Source organism: Zootoca vivipara, chromosome 16 (assembly GCF_965207765.1).
Source record: "Zootoca vivipara chromosome 16, rZooViv2.hap1.1, whole genome shotgun sequence".
In the NCBI taxonomy this organism is placed as follows: domain Eukaryota; kingdom Metazoa; phylum Chordata; class Lepidosauria; order Squamata; family Lacertidae; genus Zootoca; species Zootoca vivipara.
The window spans coordinates 3939166-3959826 of record NC_142599.1 but is presented as its reverse complement, the minus strand read 5'-3'; the positions used below and the strand labels follow the sequence as shown (position 1 = coordinate 3959826).

Genomic DNA, 20661 nt, shown 5'->3' with positions numbered 1-20661 from the left:
GGAGATGTCGGACACAGGGCCGCCAGAAAGGAGACCGTTTTCTCCAACGCCAGAATTGAGGCGCACGCCCATCTGTAGGGCCAGGGGGCGGCACTTTGGGATGCCCAGGCTTTTATGCTAGTCAAGAACCCGGAAGAAGCCATTGCGGGGTTCTGACACGGACTGAGCAGTCATGTTTGCTGATGTTCTTGCGCTGTAAATAGTATGCACAATAAAACTCTGAAAGACAAGACGGAGTGGAGCGTCTTTACTCAAGAGTAGCCGCAGCCATATCCGACAGGTTAGGTTAGCTAGTAAAACTGAATTACTGTTTCTCAAAATGAAGCATGTCTAAAAAGGGTGTCACCAACATGAAAAGTTTGGAAAGTTTTGCTGTACACTGTATGGTTTTAGTCAAAGAATTATGTAAGCAATCACTTTCCTTCCAAAGTCATTTTTTCTGTAAAGCCACTTTATTTTGAAAAAAAAGTTTCACATTCTAAGCTCCCCTTAGGTATAAAATAATGAACCTCCTGAGTTATTAGGGGGAGTAGGGGGACACAGGCTGTGTCTAAGCAAGGCATCCTTCAGGTATCACATAATCCAGTGCTTGGTGTTACATATGGTACCTTAAAAAGTCTTGTGTTTTGATTTTAAAAAGATGTATGTGGGCTGTTTCTTTTAAAATACCTAGCTCCTAGTCCTCACTATTATGCTGGCAACTTCCCTTGCACTCATTCTTATACATCACCTCCAAAATAAAAATCAATTAGCCGTACAAGTGAAATATTAAGAATTCAAACTATTTCCAATGCAGCCCTACTGAAGGCCTGGGGAACCTGCAGTTTTCCAGATGTTGCTGGACTACAAATCCCATCATACCTCTCAGGGCTGATAGGAGTTGCAATCCAACAACATTTGGAGAGCCACAGGTTCTCCATTCCTGCCCTCCAGGATCAGATAAAAAGGTCTACCACCCAGCTGCCAGCCTCTCACTGTGGCAAAAAGATGCCTCCAGGAAGCCCACCAGGAAGGAGGGCATACAGACCATAGCCCTTTCCACTGTCACCCACCCAGCCCCAACAACAGACATTAGGAAACGTGCACTGTATGATTTTGGGGGGTCCATTTAGCTGTGATACATCTATCCACCGTCAGTTTGCCACACCTGCTTGCCTACTCAGAACTGAGCCCCCCCCCAACCGAGTTCAAAGGGATTTACTCCGGGTAATTACATGCTTAATTACGCATTATACAAAGGAGAGAAGAAACAATGTGGTACATCTGTAGAAGCACAACCAGACGCCTTCATCTGCAACAAAACAGGTGTCTTCTGTATTGGTTTCTACAGCCACAGCAGGCGCTGCCACCATCCAACAGTTTAACCCCCCAAATGCGCCCTCCTCCACTGTTTCCCAAGACAGAGATATGCCAACAATTAGGGAAACCATGACGATTGAAGTGGTATGAAACACACACACACACACACACACACACACACACATACTTACGTTTATATATACACTGAATCATATTATATATATTTCATGGAGACAAAAGCAGGGCTTACCTGGACTTCTTCTCCATTTTGACTCGGCTCTCCCTGCAGTTTTTCTCGGAGCTTTCCAAGTTCAGCCCTCAGTGCTCCCATCTCTTGCTCCTTGGTCTGGAGGTAGGCCTCCAACTCTACTTTCTGCTCAATCAGAGCTTTTCCCTGAGCCTCCACAACCGTGATTCTGTGGCGAAGGTCGTGATTGATTTTCATTAACCTGTTTTGCTGTTGCTGAAGCTGTCAGAGAAAAGGAGGGAGGGAGGAAGCTGATAAGCCGCTGCAATTATGGCCCCACCTACACTATACAATATAAAGCAGTATCTTTTCTTTTAAGCAGTTGTTGCTTTGCCCAAATAATCCTTAAAGGTAAAGGGAACCCTGACCCTTAGGTCCAGTCGTGGACGACTCTGGGGTTGCGGCGCTCATCTTGCGTTATTGGCCGAGGGAGGCGGCGTACAGCTTCCGGGTCATGTGGCCAGCATGACTAAGCCACTTCTGGCAAACCAGACCAGCACACGGAAATGCTGTTTACCTTCCCGCCGGAGCGGTAACTATTTATCTACTTGCACTTTGATGTGCTTTCGAAATGCTAGGTGGGCAGGAGCAGGGACTGAGCAACAGGAGCTCACCCCGTCACGGGGATTAGAACCGTCAACCTTCTGATCAGCAAGCCCTATGCTCTGTGGTTTAGACCACAGCACCACCTGCGTCCCTGAATAATCCTTGGGAAGTGTCATTTGCTAAGAGTGCTGAGAGTTGTTAGGAGACCCCTATTCCTTTCACGGAGCTACAATTTCCAGAGTGGTGTAGCAATCCCTCTTGCCAGGAAACTGAGAAGTTTAGCTTTACTTTAATTTATGGTACTCCCACATCCCTCCCTGTCCTCTGTTCAGGAAAGCAAGAAACATTAGCAGACGCATTCTAGCCAAGGAGCGTGCAATGCAGAGCTGGTAAAGGGGTCGGGTCGGGGGAGAAGATGTATGGGCTTCAAGGGCCTGGAGGGCCGCATTCTGCCCCTGGGGCTGAGGTTCTCCATCCCTTTTTTTTTTTTTGTAAATTATTTTTTATTAAAGAATTTCTTAGGTTACAAAGGTAGTGCAATGTCTCTTTCTTTTCATGCATCATTTTTACACATCAATTTTTTACTTGTTGAGACATTATGAGGAAGGGGGGGAAAGGGGGGAAAGAGGTAGGTGGGATGGGGAGTTGGGTGTGGTGGATTGCCGATGTTTCTGTTTTTCTTGATATGTGTAGGGGTTCAGCGTCAGCGTCATTTGTGCAGGTTCTCTGTTGTTAGTTCGTGCTTCTTTGTTGGTGAGAGAGGTCAGGATTTGTCTTAGAATGTGGTTGTTCATTTATAGTTGGCTGTGATGATCCTTAATTTCTTGCGTGAGTGGGGAGGGAGGGTGTTTTGATCAAGTTAGCCATATTGATTTGTATGCTGACGGTAATTTTTTGTCATTGTCCTGTTGGGTTGTATAAGTGATGAAGGGGAACCATACTGGGGTGAAGGTGTCTTCTTCTGTTTGTCCCCGTGTCAGTTTCAGCTTACTGGTTAGTTTTTCTAGCAAGGCTGTTTCCCATACAACTTGGTACCATTGGTCCAAGCCCACTCCCGATAAGTCCCTCCAGTGCCTGGCTACGATATTTCTGGTTGCTGACAACAGATGGATTATAAGTTCTTTATGATTTGCGTGAGCGTTGTTATCCTGAAAGATATTTAGTAAAACCAATTCTGGGGTAATTTCTAGCACTTGCTTAGTTATGTTACAAATTTCTTGCATGGATGTCTTCCAGAATGATTGAATTTTAGGGCACTCCCACCACATGTGGAGGTACGTGCCTGTGGAAGTGCATCCTCTCCAACATTTTGATGAGATTCCTGATCGTATTAGTGATAATTTTCGTGGAGTCAGGTACCATCTGTGAATTAGTTTCAACGAGAGTTCTTTTCTTTTCATTGATATAGATTTGAAAGGGGGTTTCGACCACATTTTAGTCCATTGGGTAGGGTTGATTTCATACCCTATGTCATCCTCCCATTGTCGTTTTATCTTGTCCAGAGGATCTATGGGAGTCTGAATTAGTATCTTGTAAATTGCAGATACCATCCCTTTTCCGTGTCCTTTTGGCAATTGGAGGAGGCTTTCGAAAGCTGTCAGGGGTCTAGTTGCTGCTGGTTTTACAGTTGGGTTGTTCAGAAAGGCATGTAGTTGATGTTGTGCTAACCAGGGCATTGGGATGTCTTCTAGTTTGTCCTGTATTTCTTGTGGTGTCAAAGGTTTGTTGTCTTTATAAAAGTCTATTAAGCGATGTAAACCTTTGGTTTGCCAGGTCTTCATCTGGAGGTTTTGTGCTGCATGATGGAACAATGGATGGTAAGCCAGGGGAGTTAATGGGGATGGGGTTGGAGATAATTTACTAGTTTCTGCTTTCCATGCTTTGAACATGGTTTGTGTGTATCTGTTGAGTGTTGTGGGAATCTTCCTTAATTTGTTTGGGAGAAATGGATATGCTGTGGTGCAGATATTTTCAATTGAGTCCCTTTCCAGATGTACCCATTGTTTAGTCTCGTCTTCAAGTATAGTTCTCCATCCCTTTTGAACACAAGAGCACCATTATCTACCAATAGCCAGGGATAAGCTGACCTTTGTGAATTTGCTACATATCAAAATAAATGGATTTAGATATTGGAGCCTTTAAAAAAGTTACTTGGCAGTACTTTGGCATTTCTCCCTAAAGGAATGAAACAGACTTACGGCTTCTACATCCTCATTTTTAAGACCAAGTTCACGGTCCTTTGCTCTGATTTCATCCCTTTGTTTATCTACTACTTCCTTCAGTTTTTTCATCACTTGCCTTTCCCTTTCAGACATTCCTGGGGGAGAAAAGAGAAAGAATGATAGTGTTAAGTAAACACAATTGGTTGTTGAAAATACATAACTACGGTAAACATCTTTTTTTCTGGCAGGGCTCCTGCACTTTTTATCAACTACGTGACAGTCAATAGGGCAGGGATGGGAAACCTTTGGCCCTCCAGATGTTGACGAACACTAACTCTCATCAGCCTCTGCTAGTTTGGTCAATGGTGAGAGATGATGTGAGATGTAGCCAAGCAGCATCTGGAGGATAGCCAATGTGGGGCCCTCTGGATGATATTGACTACAACTCCCATCAGCCTCATGCAACATGGAGGTCAGGGATGGTGGGAGTCGTAGTCCCATCAGACCTACTATTCATTCAGCCTTTATTTCCATAATTTAGACAATAAAATCATGAGAGGGGAAAAACCATCAAACATTGGTAATCCTAATCTATTAAACACATAAAAAGTATAAAAGACTCAGCAGCCACCATTAAGTAGTTTTAAATTTGACTTTAAAAATCTTGGCTACTCTGCTTCTGAATACTAGTTGCTGGGAACCACAGGAGGGGAAAGGGCTCTTGTGCCTAAATCCTGCTTGCTAGTTTCTCATAAGCATCTGGTTGGCCATTGTGAGAACAGGATATAAGGCCAGATGGGCCATTGCTCTGATGTGGTCCAGCAGCCTTTTCTCATGTTCTTAAGGGGGAATGGCATGGAGTAGGAACTATCAGAGCTGCTGGTACCCTGAACAGAAGCACTCCACACTGCAACATCTGCTTGCAGGGCCCATGTGGAGCAGTACCCCTCTTCCATTACGAAGCTTTTTTGCTTCTCAGCCAATATTAACTACAATAGGGATTTGTAGATGCCTTCCAAACTGACTACCTAGTTTTTAAAACGTGTTAAAGCTTAGAAAAATAACCCTAAGGGCATAATTTAAATGTGCCCCCTAATGCTTCCAACTATTAAGAATCAATCTCTATTTTAAGTTCTCTGCATTGCAAGATTATCTTAATTTTGTTCCTGCATTCCCATTTTGGTTTCTGTTTTTTTTTGGGGGGGGGGGATATGCATAAACAGACTCCCAATACCTTTCTAAAATTTCCAAGCAACATGTAAATCATATCCTGAACCCAAGCGGGGGATGCCTCTACAAAAAATAAGCCTCACCACTGAGATTGTTTCTTCCTCTCTGCAGCCCTACTGTGTGAAGTCTGTGGTGGACCTTAAGGCCTCTCTAAGCAGGTGACTCCACCCCCCACATCAAAAGGATGCTCAGAAAGCACCTGTGGTAATGCAGAGCCCTCAAGGCCAAGCAGCCTCTCCAATTCTGGAAGCTGCATTACTTGCTAAGCTTCTGGGGTGGCTCCTGCTAAATTCTGCTAAGGTTGCATATTTTGCTGCCTAGGAAAAGATCAGAAACCTGTTTGCTTTGACCAGATTTACTCATTTATTCTTGGCACTAGATTAAAATGTTTTTCTCCCACGCATCTGAGCATAATTTTTTTTATTTGCCATAGTTATTATTGTGTGTATGTAGGTATGTTTTGTGTATACACATCCCTTTGGGAGCTATATGTGGTAGTTAGGGTATGGAGAGATTGCTTTTATGGTCTGGTTGCTTCAAATTGTGCTTTGCTTACACAAACACACAAAATTACTGTATTTGTAAGCCATTTCAAAACACTTATTTAAAGCAACTAATAAATACAGTACTACCTAGTATATAACCCTAATTAATTCTAAATGTCGATTCAGCACAGATGTACAGAATGGCATTGTGATCAATGCTGCTCTGCACCTGATCCTATACTCATTTGTTTAGCAGTAAATGCCATAGGCTTACGATTTATTTCCAAGGAAGGGTGTGCTGTAGGACTGCTTATAGCTCAGTGGCCTGCTTCTATGCATTTTTATTCAGAAGCCAGTCCAATTGCGTTGAGTAAGGTTAACTCTTCAGCCTTTCATTTCACTACCTTTCCTAATCATGGTTGGTAACCGATGGATTGAATTTTCACCTCTTCATACAAAAAAATATGTCCAGAGCAGCTTACAGATCAATAAGAAACAAGACATTCCCTGCCCTCAGGCTTCCTAATCTAACAAGACGTGACATAAAAGGAAATGGGTGGGGAGGAAAGAGGAAATATGCAAACTCAGTCATCAGTTGCAAGTTCTTTTAAAATAGGCTAAGATGGAGAAAAGCTGTATTTCAGTGGTGGAGTACAACATTTGCAGGCAGACGGTCCCAGCTTCATTCCCTAGCATTTCTAGGCAAGGCTGAGAAAGACCCCTGGCCTGATTTTCTGGAGAGCTGCTGTCAGTTCACACATAATCCTTATCTATGAGTTGTCCCACAGAGAATCAAATAAACCATGGCTTGTTCCTTCAAAGTTTGTTTTGTTTTCCAGATGCCCTTGCTTTGTACCTTTGCGGCTTGGCCACCCCACCCCAGGCATTCACCAAACAAACCATGGCTATTGGGTTAGCCTATTTAAAAGCAAACCAAGGTTTGTATGCCACCAACAAACCATAGCGCTGGATTGTGGTTTGCTGGCAGCAAACACAACATAAACTGGTGGGCTGGGTTTACACATGATGTAGAGCCAAGGCATAGTTTAATAAACAACAATGTATAGGATTACAGCTTAAATGTTCTGAGACATTTCATAGACTGATGACACAATTCTCAGCACGGCTACTTACAAATATGCCCTATTGAATTCAATGGGTCTTACTCTCAGGTAAGTGGGGATAGGCTTGCAGCTTGCTTCAAAGATTGAGAAGCTGTGGCTTACAGAGGTTCATGTCTCCATCAACCCCAGCTAGCATGCCTAGTGGATCAGAATTGGTGGGACATTGTGCTCTTATGAGAGCTTGCTTCATCAGGCCAATGGCCCCACTAGTCCAGCTTCCTGTTCTCACGTAGCCCAACCAGATGCCTATGGGAAGCCCCAAGCTTCTGAGTGCAACAGCCCTCTCCTGTGTTTCCCAGCAATATTACCGTACTTCCTCCGACCTTGGCGGCAGAGCACTGTCATCAAGGCTAGCAGCCATTGATAGCCTTGCCATCCATAAATCTGCCTAATTTCTTTGAGAGCTGTCCACACTGGTGGCCATCACTGCCTCCTGTGGGAGGGAGTTCCATAGTTTGGCTATGCACTGTGTGACTTCCCTTTCTCTGTCCTGAATCTTCCAACATTCAGCTTCACCAAATGTCCATGTGTCCTTGCGTTTTGAGAGAGGGAGAAAACTTCCTCTTTCTATGCCTACTTTCTCCATGCCATACATCATTTAAAACTCTTCTATCCCATTGCCTCTCGCTCACCTTTTCTCTAAATCCCAAATGCTGCAATTTTTCCTCTGAGGGAGTCTCTCCATCCCCTTGATCATTTGGGTGGTTGTTTTCTGACCCTTTCCCAACAATACCCTTTGTGAGGCGTGGGGCCCCAACAGTACACAGTACACCAAATGCAGCACCGGGGGAGGGGAGTACAGGTTCCACCCCCCCACCCCCCGGGCAAAGTGGCTGTTCTCTAGGAGAGCTGCAATAACAAGGGGTGCAAGTCAGGCGACAACCTGTGGCCACTGTGGAAGTTCTGTTCTGCTCCTCTGCTGACCTAGATCCTGACAAAGCAGGTGCTGCACCCACTGCTTCCCAAGAAGAGTCTTCCATATAAAAATAGTTTTATGTGAAACACGACGCTGGCAGCTCAGTTCTGCGGGTGCCGTGCAAAAGATCTGATGATGCACAACTAATTCCACCAGGCCAAGCTGCACAGGATTCTGCAGGTTTGTCTGGGATTTGTTTACCAAGGGGATGTCATGGAGGTAAGACAGGAGCCACCTCCCTCATTTCATATTTACTATATATTTTGGGAATTTGTTTTGTCTCTTGCTGTGTGTTTAGACACCCTTAATTTATCGTAACCAAATTTTGCATGGTTCCTGAAATCAAGAAGCAATTATTCATTTATATTTGGATATGATTGGACGTTGCTTTGAATCAAGAGGGCAGACTGAACCTTCCAAAACTTCACAGATTTTAACAACTTATTTCAAAACTGCTGGGGGGGGGTGTTGTTTCTTAAAATTCCTGAGCAACACTGTCTATCAGGCTGCTAGTATTTAATATTGGAATCATCCTGGAAACTTTCATTTTTCAAAGCTATTAATGATTTTTTTAAAAAATTCACCCAGTGAATTTGGCTGGCAGTAGAACCAGCACGCAGCAAAAACAAGCCATACTTTACACAACACAGAGTTAATTTATGGCTGGACGGGGAACTGTGCAGCCCTGTAATGTAGCTGGACTACAACTTCCAACTATCAGCCCCGCAGACTAAGGGGCAGGTGGGAGTTGTGGCCCTTTGGATGTTGTTCCTCAGCCCCGATTTACGGAATTTGCTGCCACAAAGGCTGGTGGCGCCACTTGCCTTCATGGCTTCAAGAGCACCAGTTGGTGGAAAGGTGGCGTAGAAATGTAAGCAAACTAATAAAAAAGGAGTTGGCCGCTCCTCCTCAAATCTGCCTATCAATTCTTAGCAGCGCAATGGAACCTCTGTGGTTGGTGAATAGTGAATAGTGCTTGCTGAGACCTACCAGGAAAAGGAGGCCTGTTGCTTCCATGTCCTGCTTGTGGGCTTTTCTGAATTAATAATTTGATTGGCCACTGTGGGGAGCAGGATGTTAAACCTCGATGGACCTTTGGTCTGATCCAGCAGGCTCTTTTAAAATTCTCCCTCCTCAGCAGCACCCAAATTTCTAGTCAACAAAGGCAATTGTTATAAACCAGAGGCTGGGAACCTGCAGCTCTCCAGATGTTGCTGGATTAAAACTCCCATAATCCCTGACTATTGACCATGCTGGGTAGGATGAATAAGTGTCAGAATCCAACAATATCTGGAGGGCTACAAGCCACCCTGGTATAATTAAGTGGGTCTGCATGACCAATACTAGCCCCACATGCCAAGAGCTCAAATCCCTTTGTTTCCCCATTTAATTGACTATCTGGCCTGAGTGCATTTAGTTATTGCAGGTGATATACAAGTAACTGCAACAAAAGCCATTATTTTCCCATGTACTTCGCTCCTGTGCACCTGAGGTTCTGCTCAGTATCCTCTGCCAGCTGAGGTTCAGCAGGTGAGCAAGAAAAAAAAAGGGCTTTTCAGTTGTGGTGCCCATATGCCCCAGCCAGAATAGCCAATGGTCAGGGCTGATGGGAGTTGCAGTCCAGTACCATGTGGAGTGACACAGGTCCCTCATTCTGGTTTAAAGGTGGTGAAAGTCAAAACCAGATCTTTGAAACCAAAAGGAAGCCAGTGAAGTTGTCATACAACCAGTGTCACGTGCTCCATACAGTACTTTTTGCCTGACTGCTGCCATCTCCTATACTTTCCCAAACAGGTTCTTACTGAGTTTCAGGTCAAATGAACCCAATGCTGTCATCGAGAATCTCTGCCTACCCCACTTGCCTTCATGCTTCTGGAACTCTTCTTCCGAGAAGTTGACATCCTTGTGGGAGAGGTTGGTCATCAGCTGTTTATTCTCTTCCTGAAGCTGGGCGATTTGGGTGAGGAGATCTTGAGCTTCCCCCCTCCAGACGTCTTCCACCAGCTCTAGCTCCTAGAGGGTGAGATTGCATACCATCACTTTCAGGTCCTGGATGGTCAAATGTCTCCCGTTCAATGGAAGGGCCAGATCCTGCTGGTTATACGGTAGCATCTTTCCATGCAAACGGTTCCAGGTTCAGAGCCCTGCATGTTCAGGTAGGACTGGCAAAGACTCCCTGTCTAAAACCCTGGAGAAATGCTTCCAGACAGTGTAGCCAGACCACCCATATTATTGGATTACAACTCCCATCAGCCTCAGTTTTCAGGGCTGAAAGTGAGGAATGTTGGAAGCTATAGACCAAGATCCTCTGGAGGGGCACAGGTTCTCCACCTTGGTGTAGACAACACTAAGCTTGATGGACCAATGGTATAAGGCCACTTCCTACATTCCTATTTTTGTATGGAGGATCCTGGAGGGACGTGAAACAGCAAGTTTTCCTGAGGCTCAGCAGATCTAGCCTTGGTCAATGGCTGAAGACACCACCTCCAAGCTCTGATGTACATTGCCTTTAGTTCCATGACAGAATAAAGATAGGGCACAAATGCAATAAATAAATATGAAAGTTTAAGGAACACAGGTGTCTTATGCCAAATCAGATTGCTGGTCCATCTAGCTCACTAAACTGGTGGAAGCTGTGTCCTTCCAGATCAGCCTCCCACGACCTAGTGCCCTCCAGATGTTTTGGACTACAGCTCCCATCAGCCCCAGACTAGCAGTCAGGAATGATGGAAGTTGTAGTCCAAAGTGTCTGGAGGGTAGCAGGTTGGGGTAACCTGCTCCAGATCTTGTTGGACTCCATCAGCCCAAGCCAGCATGACCAATGGCCAGAGGTGATAGACCAACTGCAGACCAACAACAGGCTATCCATACCCTACCAGCACTGACCATAGCTGCCAAGTTATCCCTTTTTTAAAGGGAAATTCCCTTATGCTGAATAGGCTTCCTCGCGAGAAAAGGGAAAACTTGGCAGCTATGGCACTGACTAGTATCAGACTTTTGCAGTTTTAGACAGGAGTCTTTTGCACTTCCACATGGAGATGTCAGGAACTGGACTTGCAACTTCTCCCTGCAAGACAGCTTCTCTGCTGCTGAGCTATGGAGCTATTTCAATTTCCTGAAGACCCTGGTCTGCACCTGCAGAGTAAACTGGCAAACAAGGCTGAGATCCCAGCTCCAGAGGGAGGCATGGAGTGCTTTGCTAAGGAGAAAACCAGAGAAAGATACTTGGTGGGGCCTCAGGAAAGGTTTGGGAGGAACACATGTTTGCCAGCTTTCTTATCAGCTCTTGTTCCTGTTACTGAATGCAGCATGGAGAACCTCTGGCTCTCCAGATGTTGCCCGGCTCCAACTCCCATCAACCCCAGCCAGCATGGCCAATGCTCAGGAATTATGCGAGTAGCAGGCCAGCAACGTATTGAGGGCCGCAAGCTTCACCAGCAGCTTGATACACAGACATCAGTGGATGTTGATGTTTACCTCTATGCTATGATAAAGCTTTGTTTGTAGATCTCCACTGCTCTTTAAGGCACAGAGACATGCCATCGTCTGGTCAGCTGGCAACCACACTTGGCAAGCCTAATATAGCTGCTTGCCCACAATGCAATATGATCAGAGAATGTTGGTTTGTTACAGGCTTACGTTTGTATTACTGTCACCTTCCTTAACCCATTTTGTCTTATATTATTATTATTATTTATTAAATTTGTATACCACCCTTCATCCGTAGATGAAGGCAGTTCACAGCATAAAAATACAAGACAAAAACACAAAATGCATACTAAAAACAAGAACAAACCAATAACCCCCCCCATCCCAGCTTTTATCGCAGGAAGAGGTCTTAGTTAGAATCATAGAATTGAAAGAGACCACAAGGGCCATCCAGTCCAACCCCCTGCCAAGCAGGAAACACCATCAAAGCATTCCTGACAGATGGCTGTCAAGCCTCTGCTTAAAGACCTCCAAAGAAAGAGACTCTACCACACTCCTTGGCAGCAAATTCCACTGTCGAACAGCTCTTACTGCCAGGAAGTTCTTCCTAATGTTTAGGTGGAATCTTCTTTCCTGTAGTTTGAATCCATTGCTCCATGTCCACTTCTCTGGAGCAGCAGAAAACAAAGTTTCTCCCTCCTCTATATGACATCCTTTAATATATTTGAACAAGGCTATCATATCACCCCTTAACCTTCTCTTCTCCAGGCTAAACATACCCAGCTCCCTAAGCCGTTCCTCATAAGGCATCATTTCCAGGCCTTTGACCATTTTGGTTGCCCTCCTCTGGACACGTTCCAGCTTGTCAGTATCCTTCTTGAACTGTGGTGCCCAGAACTGAACACAATACTCCAGGTGAGGTCTGACTGGAGCAGAATACAGTGGTACTATTACTTCCCTTGATCTAGATACTATACTCCTTTTGATGAAGCCAAGAATTGCATTGGCTTTTTTAGCTGCTGCATCACACTGTTGACTCATGTCAAGTTTGTGGTCTACCAAGACTCCTAGATCCTTTTCACATGTACTGCTCTCAAAAGCCAGGTGTCACCCATCCTGTACTTGTGCCTTTCAATTTCTTTGCCCAAGTTTAGTACTTTACATTTCTCCCTGTTAAAATTCATCTTGTTTGCTTTGGTCCAGTTCTCTAATCTGTTAAGGTCATTTTGAAGTGTGATCCTGTCCTCTGGGGTATTAGCCACCCCTCCCAATTTGGTGTCATCTGCAAACTTGCTCAGGATGCCCTCAAGCCCATCATCCAAGTCATTGATAAAGATGTTGAATAAGACTGGGCCCAAGACAGAACGCCTGTGGCACCCCACTAGTAACTTCTCTCCAGGATGAGGAGGAGCCATTGATGAGCATCCTTTGGCTTCGGTCAGTCAGCCAGTTACAAATCCATTGAATGGGAGCATTGCTAGCCTGCATTTTACTAGCTTCTTTACAATAATATCATGGGGCACCTTGTCAAAGGCCTTGCTGAAATCAAGATAGTTATTGCTCCTCTAGCCATGCTCCCTTCCCTTCCCACCCCTCTCTCTTCCATTATTGCTTTAAAACCTGCTGAGCAGGAAGGAATTTTAAAGCACTTTTTGCAGTGTCAGTAACAAACAAAGCCCATGAGGAAACGCACCAGCAAGCAGTGGATTGGGGAGAGCCATCTTTCTCTCCTCCCCATCCGCTTCTCCATTCTGAGATTGAAAGCAACACAGGAGGGAGGAACTGAGAGGCTGGATTAAGGAGGGAGGGGTGCCTGGTGCAGTTCCCAAAATAGGACACACACCCCACCAAATGCATTAAATAAGGTACCATGAAATTAAGTCATGTGGGTTCTTAAAGACTTGCAGATGGATCATGGCATAAGCTTTGCTGGGCTATGAAAAAATACTCTGATCATGTGCAGTTTCAAAACTCTCAGCAAAACACAAACACATTTTGCCAGCCTTGATAAACAAAAATAACTGAGCATGTGTAGTTTTACATTTAAAACTCACTTAACTCATTGATATTTTCACTCACTCCCTGCCTTGGGCCAGGCACCAACTCTCAGCCTAACCTACCTTACACCTCTGTTGTGAGGATAAAGGACAATCTGGTGTAATTGCCCCAATGCAATATGGCCATAGACATGGGATGTTAACTACAGGTAAAGCTTTGCTTAAAACAGATGTGGGGAACCTGTACCCCTTTCCAGATGCTGTTGGTCTCTACCTCCCAGCACAGCGAATAATCAGCAGTCTTTGGTGCTGTAGTCCCCAAACATCTGGAGGGCCATAAATTCTTCATGGCTGGCTTGAAATAATTAGGGTTCCCATCCTCTCATTCTTTGCTCTTTCATTGAATGGAAAGTGATCTGGATGAGAAATTTTACTGGAAGGGTGGCAGCTCTGATATTATCTTGGGGCTGCAGTTGTTATCCAAAGCTATACACCCCAATATTTGGAATCAATGAATTCCAGAGAATTACAATTACACAGTGCCTCTCTGCAACAGTTACCTCCATCCACCAGAGCTGTTGCACAAGTTATTCTGGGCAGAGAGAGGGAGAAGTGAGTCAAAGGCCTGTGATCTTTTTAGTGGCTGGTGACTGTTTTAGCCTCTCGTTTACCACTTTAATGCACGACCAAATCAGAGGTTGATGTCAGCTCAGAGCATAATTCTGGGAGAACTGAATGAGTACAGTGGATAAATTAATACTCCCTAATTCCCATCCCATATCCTTTCTTATCACTTCCATCTCTTTTTCCTTCTTCCTAGGGCTTTAACGTAGCCCAAGCTCAGCTTGCAGAACCTCAAAGCCCCAGAACTTGTTATTTGAAGCCAGGGATCAACTCTAGAGCATGTAAAAAAGTAGGACTCGTAAGAAAAACAACTTGAGTGCCTCTAGGCAAGTGCAGTGTACAGAGCTAGGTTGATGGATGCTTAGAATGCTAAACTAAGCCTGGGGAGACCCAAGTTTAAATCTCCACTCAGCCATGAGGCTCACCTTTGGCCCATCACCATTTTCCAGTCTGTCCTTCCTAACAAGGTCATTGTGAGGATAAAATGAGGAGAAACATATATGTGCCTAGAGTTCCTCGAGAGAAAGGTGGTATATAAATGTAATTAATAAAAATTGTAAGAATCTGTTTCATCACCAAATACACCGTTTTCTGGTTAGAATCAAGTGGGATAGGAATTCTGCCTCAATGAGTGCCAGGAGCACCTTAATTTATAAGACAGCAACTATATCCCCACTTAATTGCAAGAGTTAATCTCATTGGGTAAGGTAAAGGTAAAGGGACCCCTGACCATTAGGTCCAGTCGTGACCGACTCTGGGGTTGCGCGCTCATCTCGCATTATTGGCCGAGGGAGCCGGCGTATAGCTTCCAGGTCATGTGGCCAGCATGACAAAGCCGCTTCTGGCAAACCAGAGCAGCACATGGAAACGCCGTTTACCTTCCCGCTGTAGCGGTTCTTATTTATCTAATGTACTTGCATTTTGATGTGCTTTCGAACTGCTAGGTTGGCAGGAGCTGGGACCAAGCAACAGGAGCTCACCCCGTCACAGGGATTCGAACCGCCGACCTTCTGATCAGCAAGCCCTAGGCTCAGTGGTTTAACCACAGCGCCACCTGGGTCCCTGCAATCTCATTGGGTACTTTAGAGTAAACAAGCAAAGGCTCAGTCTAGTAAATTTGGGCAAAGTGAATCCCTTTTTATTTAAAATCTGGGCTGCAAATTGTTTTATGCTGCCTCTATGCAAATAGGGATTTCCAATATATTTTTATTGTTCATTGCTGGTTTTAAATAATACTTGTGTTTCATATTTTTGTTTGTAATCCACCCAGGCAATATTTATTGATGAATACCTAATCAATGATGTGCTAAGTGGTTCTGAGGCAGATGTTTATCTGGAAGCTTTTAATCTGAATGATATCTAGATATGTTTGGTTGGTTGTTTTAAAGATTTATATCCCACCTTTCAGTTGAATGATGCCCAACTGTATGAACAGGGTGGCTTGTCAATGGTGATTGAACGGCATTCTGCCCATGTTCAGAGACTCGCCTCATGTCAGACATATTATTCCACAGCAGGAGAGGGAGACCTTTTTTCAGCCTGAGGTCCATATTTGCTTCTGGACAACCTTTTTGAGGGCCACATATGTTGCCTTTGTATAGTACTGAAGGCTAGTTTCTACACACACTCCTCTCTATCCACCATCCCGGTAAGCAAAAGCCATTGTCAGTGTTAAAGGACACTTTCCAGTTTGGCAAAAAATATTTTGAGGGCAAAATAGGGTCCTGGGGTGAGAGTAGAGAGTGTTCTGGGGGCCTGACAGAAAGCCCCAGGGGAGACACTTCACCCACCCATCCACCCACCCCTCTTTAGGAGTAAACCCCATCTTTGGAAAGAGTTACAGGGAAGGGAGGGGCTCAAAGGCTTCCTCGGGGCTTGGCGACTTTCCCCCTTTTGCTTTGGGATTCCACCCACTTCCGTGGAGAGGATCCTCAATCCTACGACACCCTTTTCCAGCGAGTAAACCCCACCGATCCCAGCAGGACTTAAATTCTTGAGTAAAGAGCAGAAAACAAAAGCAAGCACGGGGCACACGCATGCGGATGCCGCGAAGTCCTCTGGCACCAGCGCGCCTCGCAGCCTCCGCGCAGCCGACCAGAGCTTCGTAACCAGCCGGGTCCCTGCCTGGAGGACCGTACACAGCCTCGCACGTCCACGGGAAAGAAGGGCCATCGGAGGGGGCGAGACAGGGCGCAATGTAGGGCTGCCTTGCCCTGAAACCGAGCCCGCTTCGCCTTGCGCCCGGGCGCCTCTGGGACGAGAAAGAACCCCCTCCTGCCCACCCGAGAGAAATCGCGCGCGCCAGGCTGCCCAGCCCGCGCCCCACCCCCGGCGGGCCCAATCCCCGCCCGTGGCCGACCTTCTGGTGCTTCCTCTCCTTCTCGATGCGATCCACCCTCTCCAGGCGGAGGCGGTCGAGCTCCAGGCGCAGCTCCTCCGTCTCCGGGTTGATGTTGTTGCGGCTGACCAGCAGCTCCAGGATCTCCAGCACGCGCACCACTTTGGGCATGAGGCGCCCGATGGCCTCGCAGCCGTGCTGGTCGATGAGCCGCTCGAACTCCTGGCCCACCGCCGACGCGATGTCGTACACGTCCATCACGGTCAGCTCGGCCACGTTCTTCTCCAGGGCCGGCGAGCCCAGGCCGGAGACGCCGTCCATGGCTGCGCCGGCTGCTGCCCGCTTTCCCGATCCCTCCGAGGAGCCCGGCCAAGGCTCCCTCCGAGGCCGCGGCAGCCAGCCAGTCTCTCGGGGCACGAAAGCGGCCTTCCCAAGCGGTACCGGGGCAGCGGGGGGACCAGGGAGCCGAGCCCGCGGGCTGCGCAACTTGCAAACTTCTCTGGCGCGCCGCGGCTTGGCTCTTGCTTCGCTCCGCCGCAAAACTTAGCTAGTGCAGCAGCTCCGCGCTGGCCACCCCCGGCCCGACCTCGACGCCGGCCCTTCCGGCGGTCCGGTGGGCATCCTGGGAAGAAGACGGAGAGGGCGAGAAGCAAATCTCGGTCGCCTTCTCCCCTCCGAACCCCAGACCCCTCCTCCTCCTCCTCCCTCCGCTCACTTCCAATATAAACTTGAGCTTGTGATCAGGCAGAGAGGGAGGGAGCGAGCGAGCGAGGAGGAGGGAACGAGGGCTGCCCAGGACGCATGCCCGCCCCCCGCCCCATCCAAGTTAGGAAGAACAGCTGGGATGGATTCTGGAGCAGTTCTGCGATGGGATCGGGAATGGTAGCGTCGAAGGATGTTGCAAGCCCAGCTCCCGACCCGAGGATGGGTTTTCCCGGCTCCTTGGTTTGTCTGAAGCAGTGGTGTTGAGCAGCCCACCAGATGTTGCTGGGGAATCCTCCCGGATGTTCCAAGGAAGCTGAACGCGGGAAGATCCCGGGCAGGTGAAAGAAAGCGGCTCTTCACCCAGGAGCCGGCAGCGGGCACCATCCTGGACAGCTTTCCAAGAGAATCGGACGGATTCACGGACTAGGACAAGGCTATCAGTGGCTGCCAGCCGCGATGACGGGGCTCTGCCTCCAGTTCGGAGACTTTGCCTCTGAATCTCAGGGAGGGGAGGCAAAGGGCTGTTGCGCTCAGGTCCAGCTTCCCGGCTTCCCACAGGCTGCTGAGGGAAAAGGATGCTGGGCTTGGTGGGCCGTTGGGCTGATCCAGCCAGCTGTTGTGTTCTTAATTCCTACTGTCCTTGGCTGGGTGGGTGGGGGGAAGAGCTGGGGCCCCACAACATCTGGAATGGGCTTCACCGACCTGGCACCCTCAATAAATTTTGTTTCTGTTTCATCCTGATTTGTTTGCATGGAGATCAGATAATCCCAGGTTTTTACTGAGCACCTGCTCTGATTCATTTGTGAGGAAACAAACAAACAAACAAATCATTCCAGTAGCATCTTATAGACCAACTAAGTTTTTCATAGGTATGAGCTTTCGTGTGCATGGACACTTCTTCAGATACACTGAAACAGAAGTCACCAGACCCTTACGTATAGACAGAGGGTGGGGAGGGGTATTACTCAGAAGGGTGGTGGGAATGGGCGGTTGGCTGATAGGAGTGGTAAACCTGCAGGTGCTCTAAGGTGCTACTGGAAGGAATTTTTTTTAAAAAAAATTGTTTTGACTACGTCAGACCAACATGGCTACCTACCTGTAATTTGTGGGGAAAGTTAGATAACAATTGTGCCAAAGCAAGCATCACCCCACACTTCCCAGTGCATTTTCCCTTCACTTTCTTTATCACGAAGAAGCTCTTGTTGGGCAAGAGCTTCCAACGATGATTGCCTGACCTGACAGGTTGTGATCTGCATCCTGCCTGAAAATAGAGTCAGTCTGAAAGAACCAAATGGCTTCTATCCCTATTTCTGATTGCTGGCTATACTTGCTGATGAGAGTTGTTTTTCAAAATATATGGAAGGCACCAGGCTGGGGAAGGCTGATCTGGAGGGACACAGGGTCCTTCTTCCTCTGGTGTAGACAGAACTGAGTTAGATGGACCAGCAGTCTGGCTTCCAACATTTGGAGGACACTGTGTTGGCTGTCCTCGATTTAACATCTGCAGCCTGATTTAAAAAGTTAAGGAAGCTAATAACAACAGGTAATGCTCCTGATGAAGCAGAAGGCAATCCAATAAAGTGTTGGTTGGGTCAGACTGTTATCACACGAACACCCTGACACCATTTTAACAGTCATGGCTCCCCACCACCACCAATCCTGGAAACTGTAGTTTCTTAAGGATGCTGAGAGTTGTTAGGACGCCCTGAGGAACTACAGTTTCCAGGATTCTTTGGGGGAAGCCATGCCTGTTAAAAGTCATACAAGAGTGCTTTCAGTGTATGGTGTGAGTGACCTTTGTCTTTAAGGTGCCACCACAAGACACTTAGTTATAAAATGAAGCAAAACCAGGCATTAAACATTTGGGCACCTTAAAGTCTGACAAATTTTTTATGGTGTGAAGCCCACTTCATTGGACTTCATTAGACTTCATCGTTAACAAGGTCGGGTTTTTTTAGCATCAACTTTCAAGAAAGGCACTTTTATAGCAGAATAAGTTCATGAGCTAGAATCAACTTCCAGATTCATTAAGGATGCTGAAGGTCACACTGATGAAGTGGGCTCTAATCCAGAAAAGCTTTGGCCCTCATAAATTTGTTAAGGTACCCCAAGGGACCCTGTTGATTTTGCTGCAGTGTGAGTAACACAACCCACTAACCTTCTGAAAACTGTAACCAGTTTTCTGCTGCTCCAGAGAAGCGGACACGGAGCAATGGATTCAAACTTCAAGAAAGAAGATTCCACCTAAACATTAGGAAGAACTTCCTGACAGTAAGAGCTGTTCGGCAGTGGAATTTGCTACCAAGGAGTGTGGTGGAGTCTCCTTCCTTGGAGGTCTTTAAGCAGAGGCTTGACAGCCATCTGTCAGGAATGCTTTGATGGTGTTTCCTGCTCGGCAGGGGGTTGGACTGGATGGCCCTTGTGGTCTCTTCCAACTCTATGATTCTATGATTCTCCGCTTGCCCGTTGCTGGATGGGTTAAATGGTGCCGTTAGGGCATGGCGGATGCCCAGTCCCAAAAGGTACCGCTCAAAAGTGCCGGACGTGAACTGTGGTCCGTTGTCAGAGACAAGGACATCAGGATACCCACGTATAGCAAATAGGCCCCGCAGCACCGGGATGACAGCCTTGGTAGTGGTGGAGGAGCCATTCACAGCATACTCTCATACTATGTAAGAATTTGGAATGCTTAACATCTGTACAGTATTTGTTTTAGTACCACATTCCAATTATGTTCATTGTGCTTGCTTAATATGATCTTATCCTTTTATATTTTGTAATGTAAACAGTTTTCCTGAAGTTTTGCTGAAGTGTTATTATGTAGGAGCCACTGTGTATAGATTGCTAACAAAAAATTTTTTATTGTTTTTGTGTGGTTGTAATATGGGGTAGAAATAGTTATTTGCTCAACTGCTACTTGATGCATTGCAATCCTCCTTTGCAATAACTGTTACTGACTAAAAATTACAAATATATGTACTGCTGAAGGCATTGTTATTATTATGAATCTAGATATTATTCTTGAAAGTACATAAAAGTAAAAAAAAACCACACATGTTTAGTACTGCACTGGAATTGTGTGTGTGTGTGTGTGTGTAGCCTACTGCTTTTCATCATTTTGTCACTTGTGTTTTTTAAGCAGTTGTTAACTTACAGGGTTCATGAAGCTGAGGCTCCAATACTTTGGCCACCTCATGAGAAGAGAAGACTCCCTGGAAAAGACCCTGATGTTGGGAAAGATTGAGGGTACCAGGAGAAGTGGACAACAGAGGATGAGATGGTTGGACAGTTCTCAAAGCTACCAACATGAGTCTGACCAAACTGCGGGAGGCAGTGGAAGACAGGAGTGCCTGGCGTGCTCTGGTCCATGGGGTCACGAAGAGTTGGACACGACTAAACAACAACAACCTTACTGGTTACTCTCTGGAGCAGCAGAAAACAACCTTTCATCCTCCTCTATATGACATCCTTTTATATATTTGAACATGGCTATCATGTCACCCCTTAACCTTATCTTCTCCAGGCTAAACATACCCAGCTCCCTAAGCCGTTCCTCATA

General features: G+C 46.3%; 1 protein-coding gene across 4 annotated transcripts in view; it reads right to left on the bottom strand.

The window, feature by feature from the left end:
• RILPL1 (Rab interacting lysosomal protein like 1) overlaps positions 1-17121 on the bottom strand; it is a 38118-nt gene extending 20997 nt beyond the window's left edge. For 2 of the 4 annotated variants that reach the window (XM_035097563.3, XM_035097561.3), the window contains exons 1-4: positions 16419-17121; positions 9872-10022; positions 4291-4409; positions 1550-1768 (exon numbers count right to left, since the gene is read on the bottom strand). In XM_035097563.3, coding sequence (XP_034953454.1) covers positions 1550-1768; positions 4291-4409; positions 9872-10022; positions 16419-16718 — 789 coding nt within the window. In that variant the 5' untranslated portion in view covers positions 16719-17121. Of the gene's footprint in view, positions 1-1549; positions 1769-4290; positions 4410-9862; positions 10023-16418 lie in introns of all 4 variants that reach the window. The other 2 variants (XM_035097562.3, XM_035097560.3) reach the window with 1 other exon arrangement.
• Between the last annotated feature and the right edge of the window lie 3540 nt (positions 17122-20661).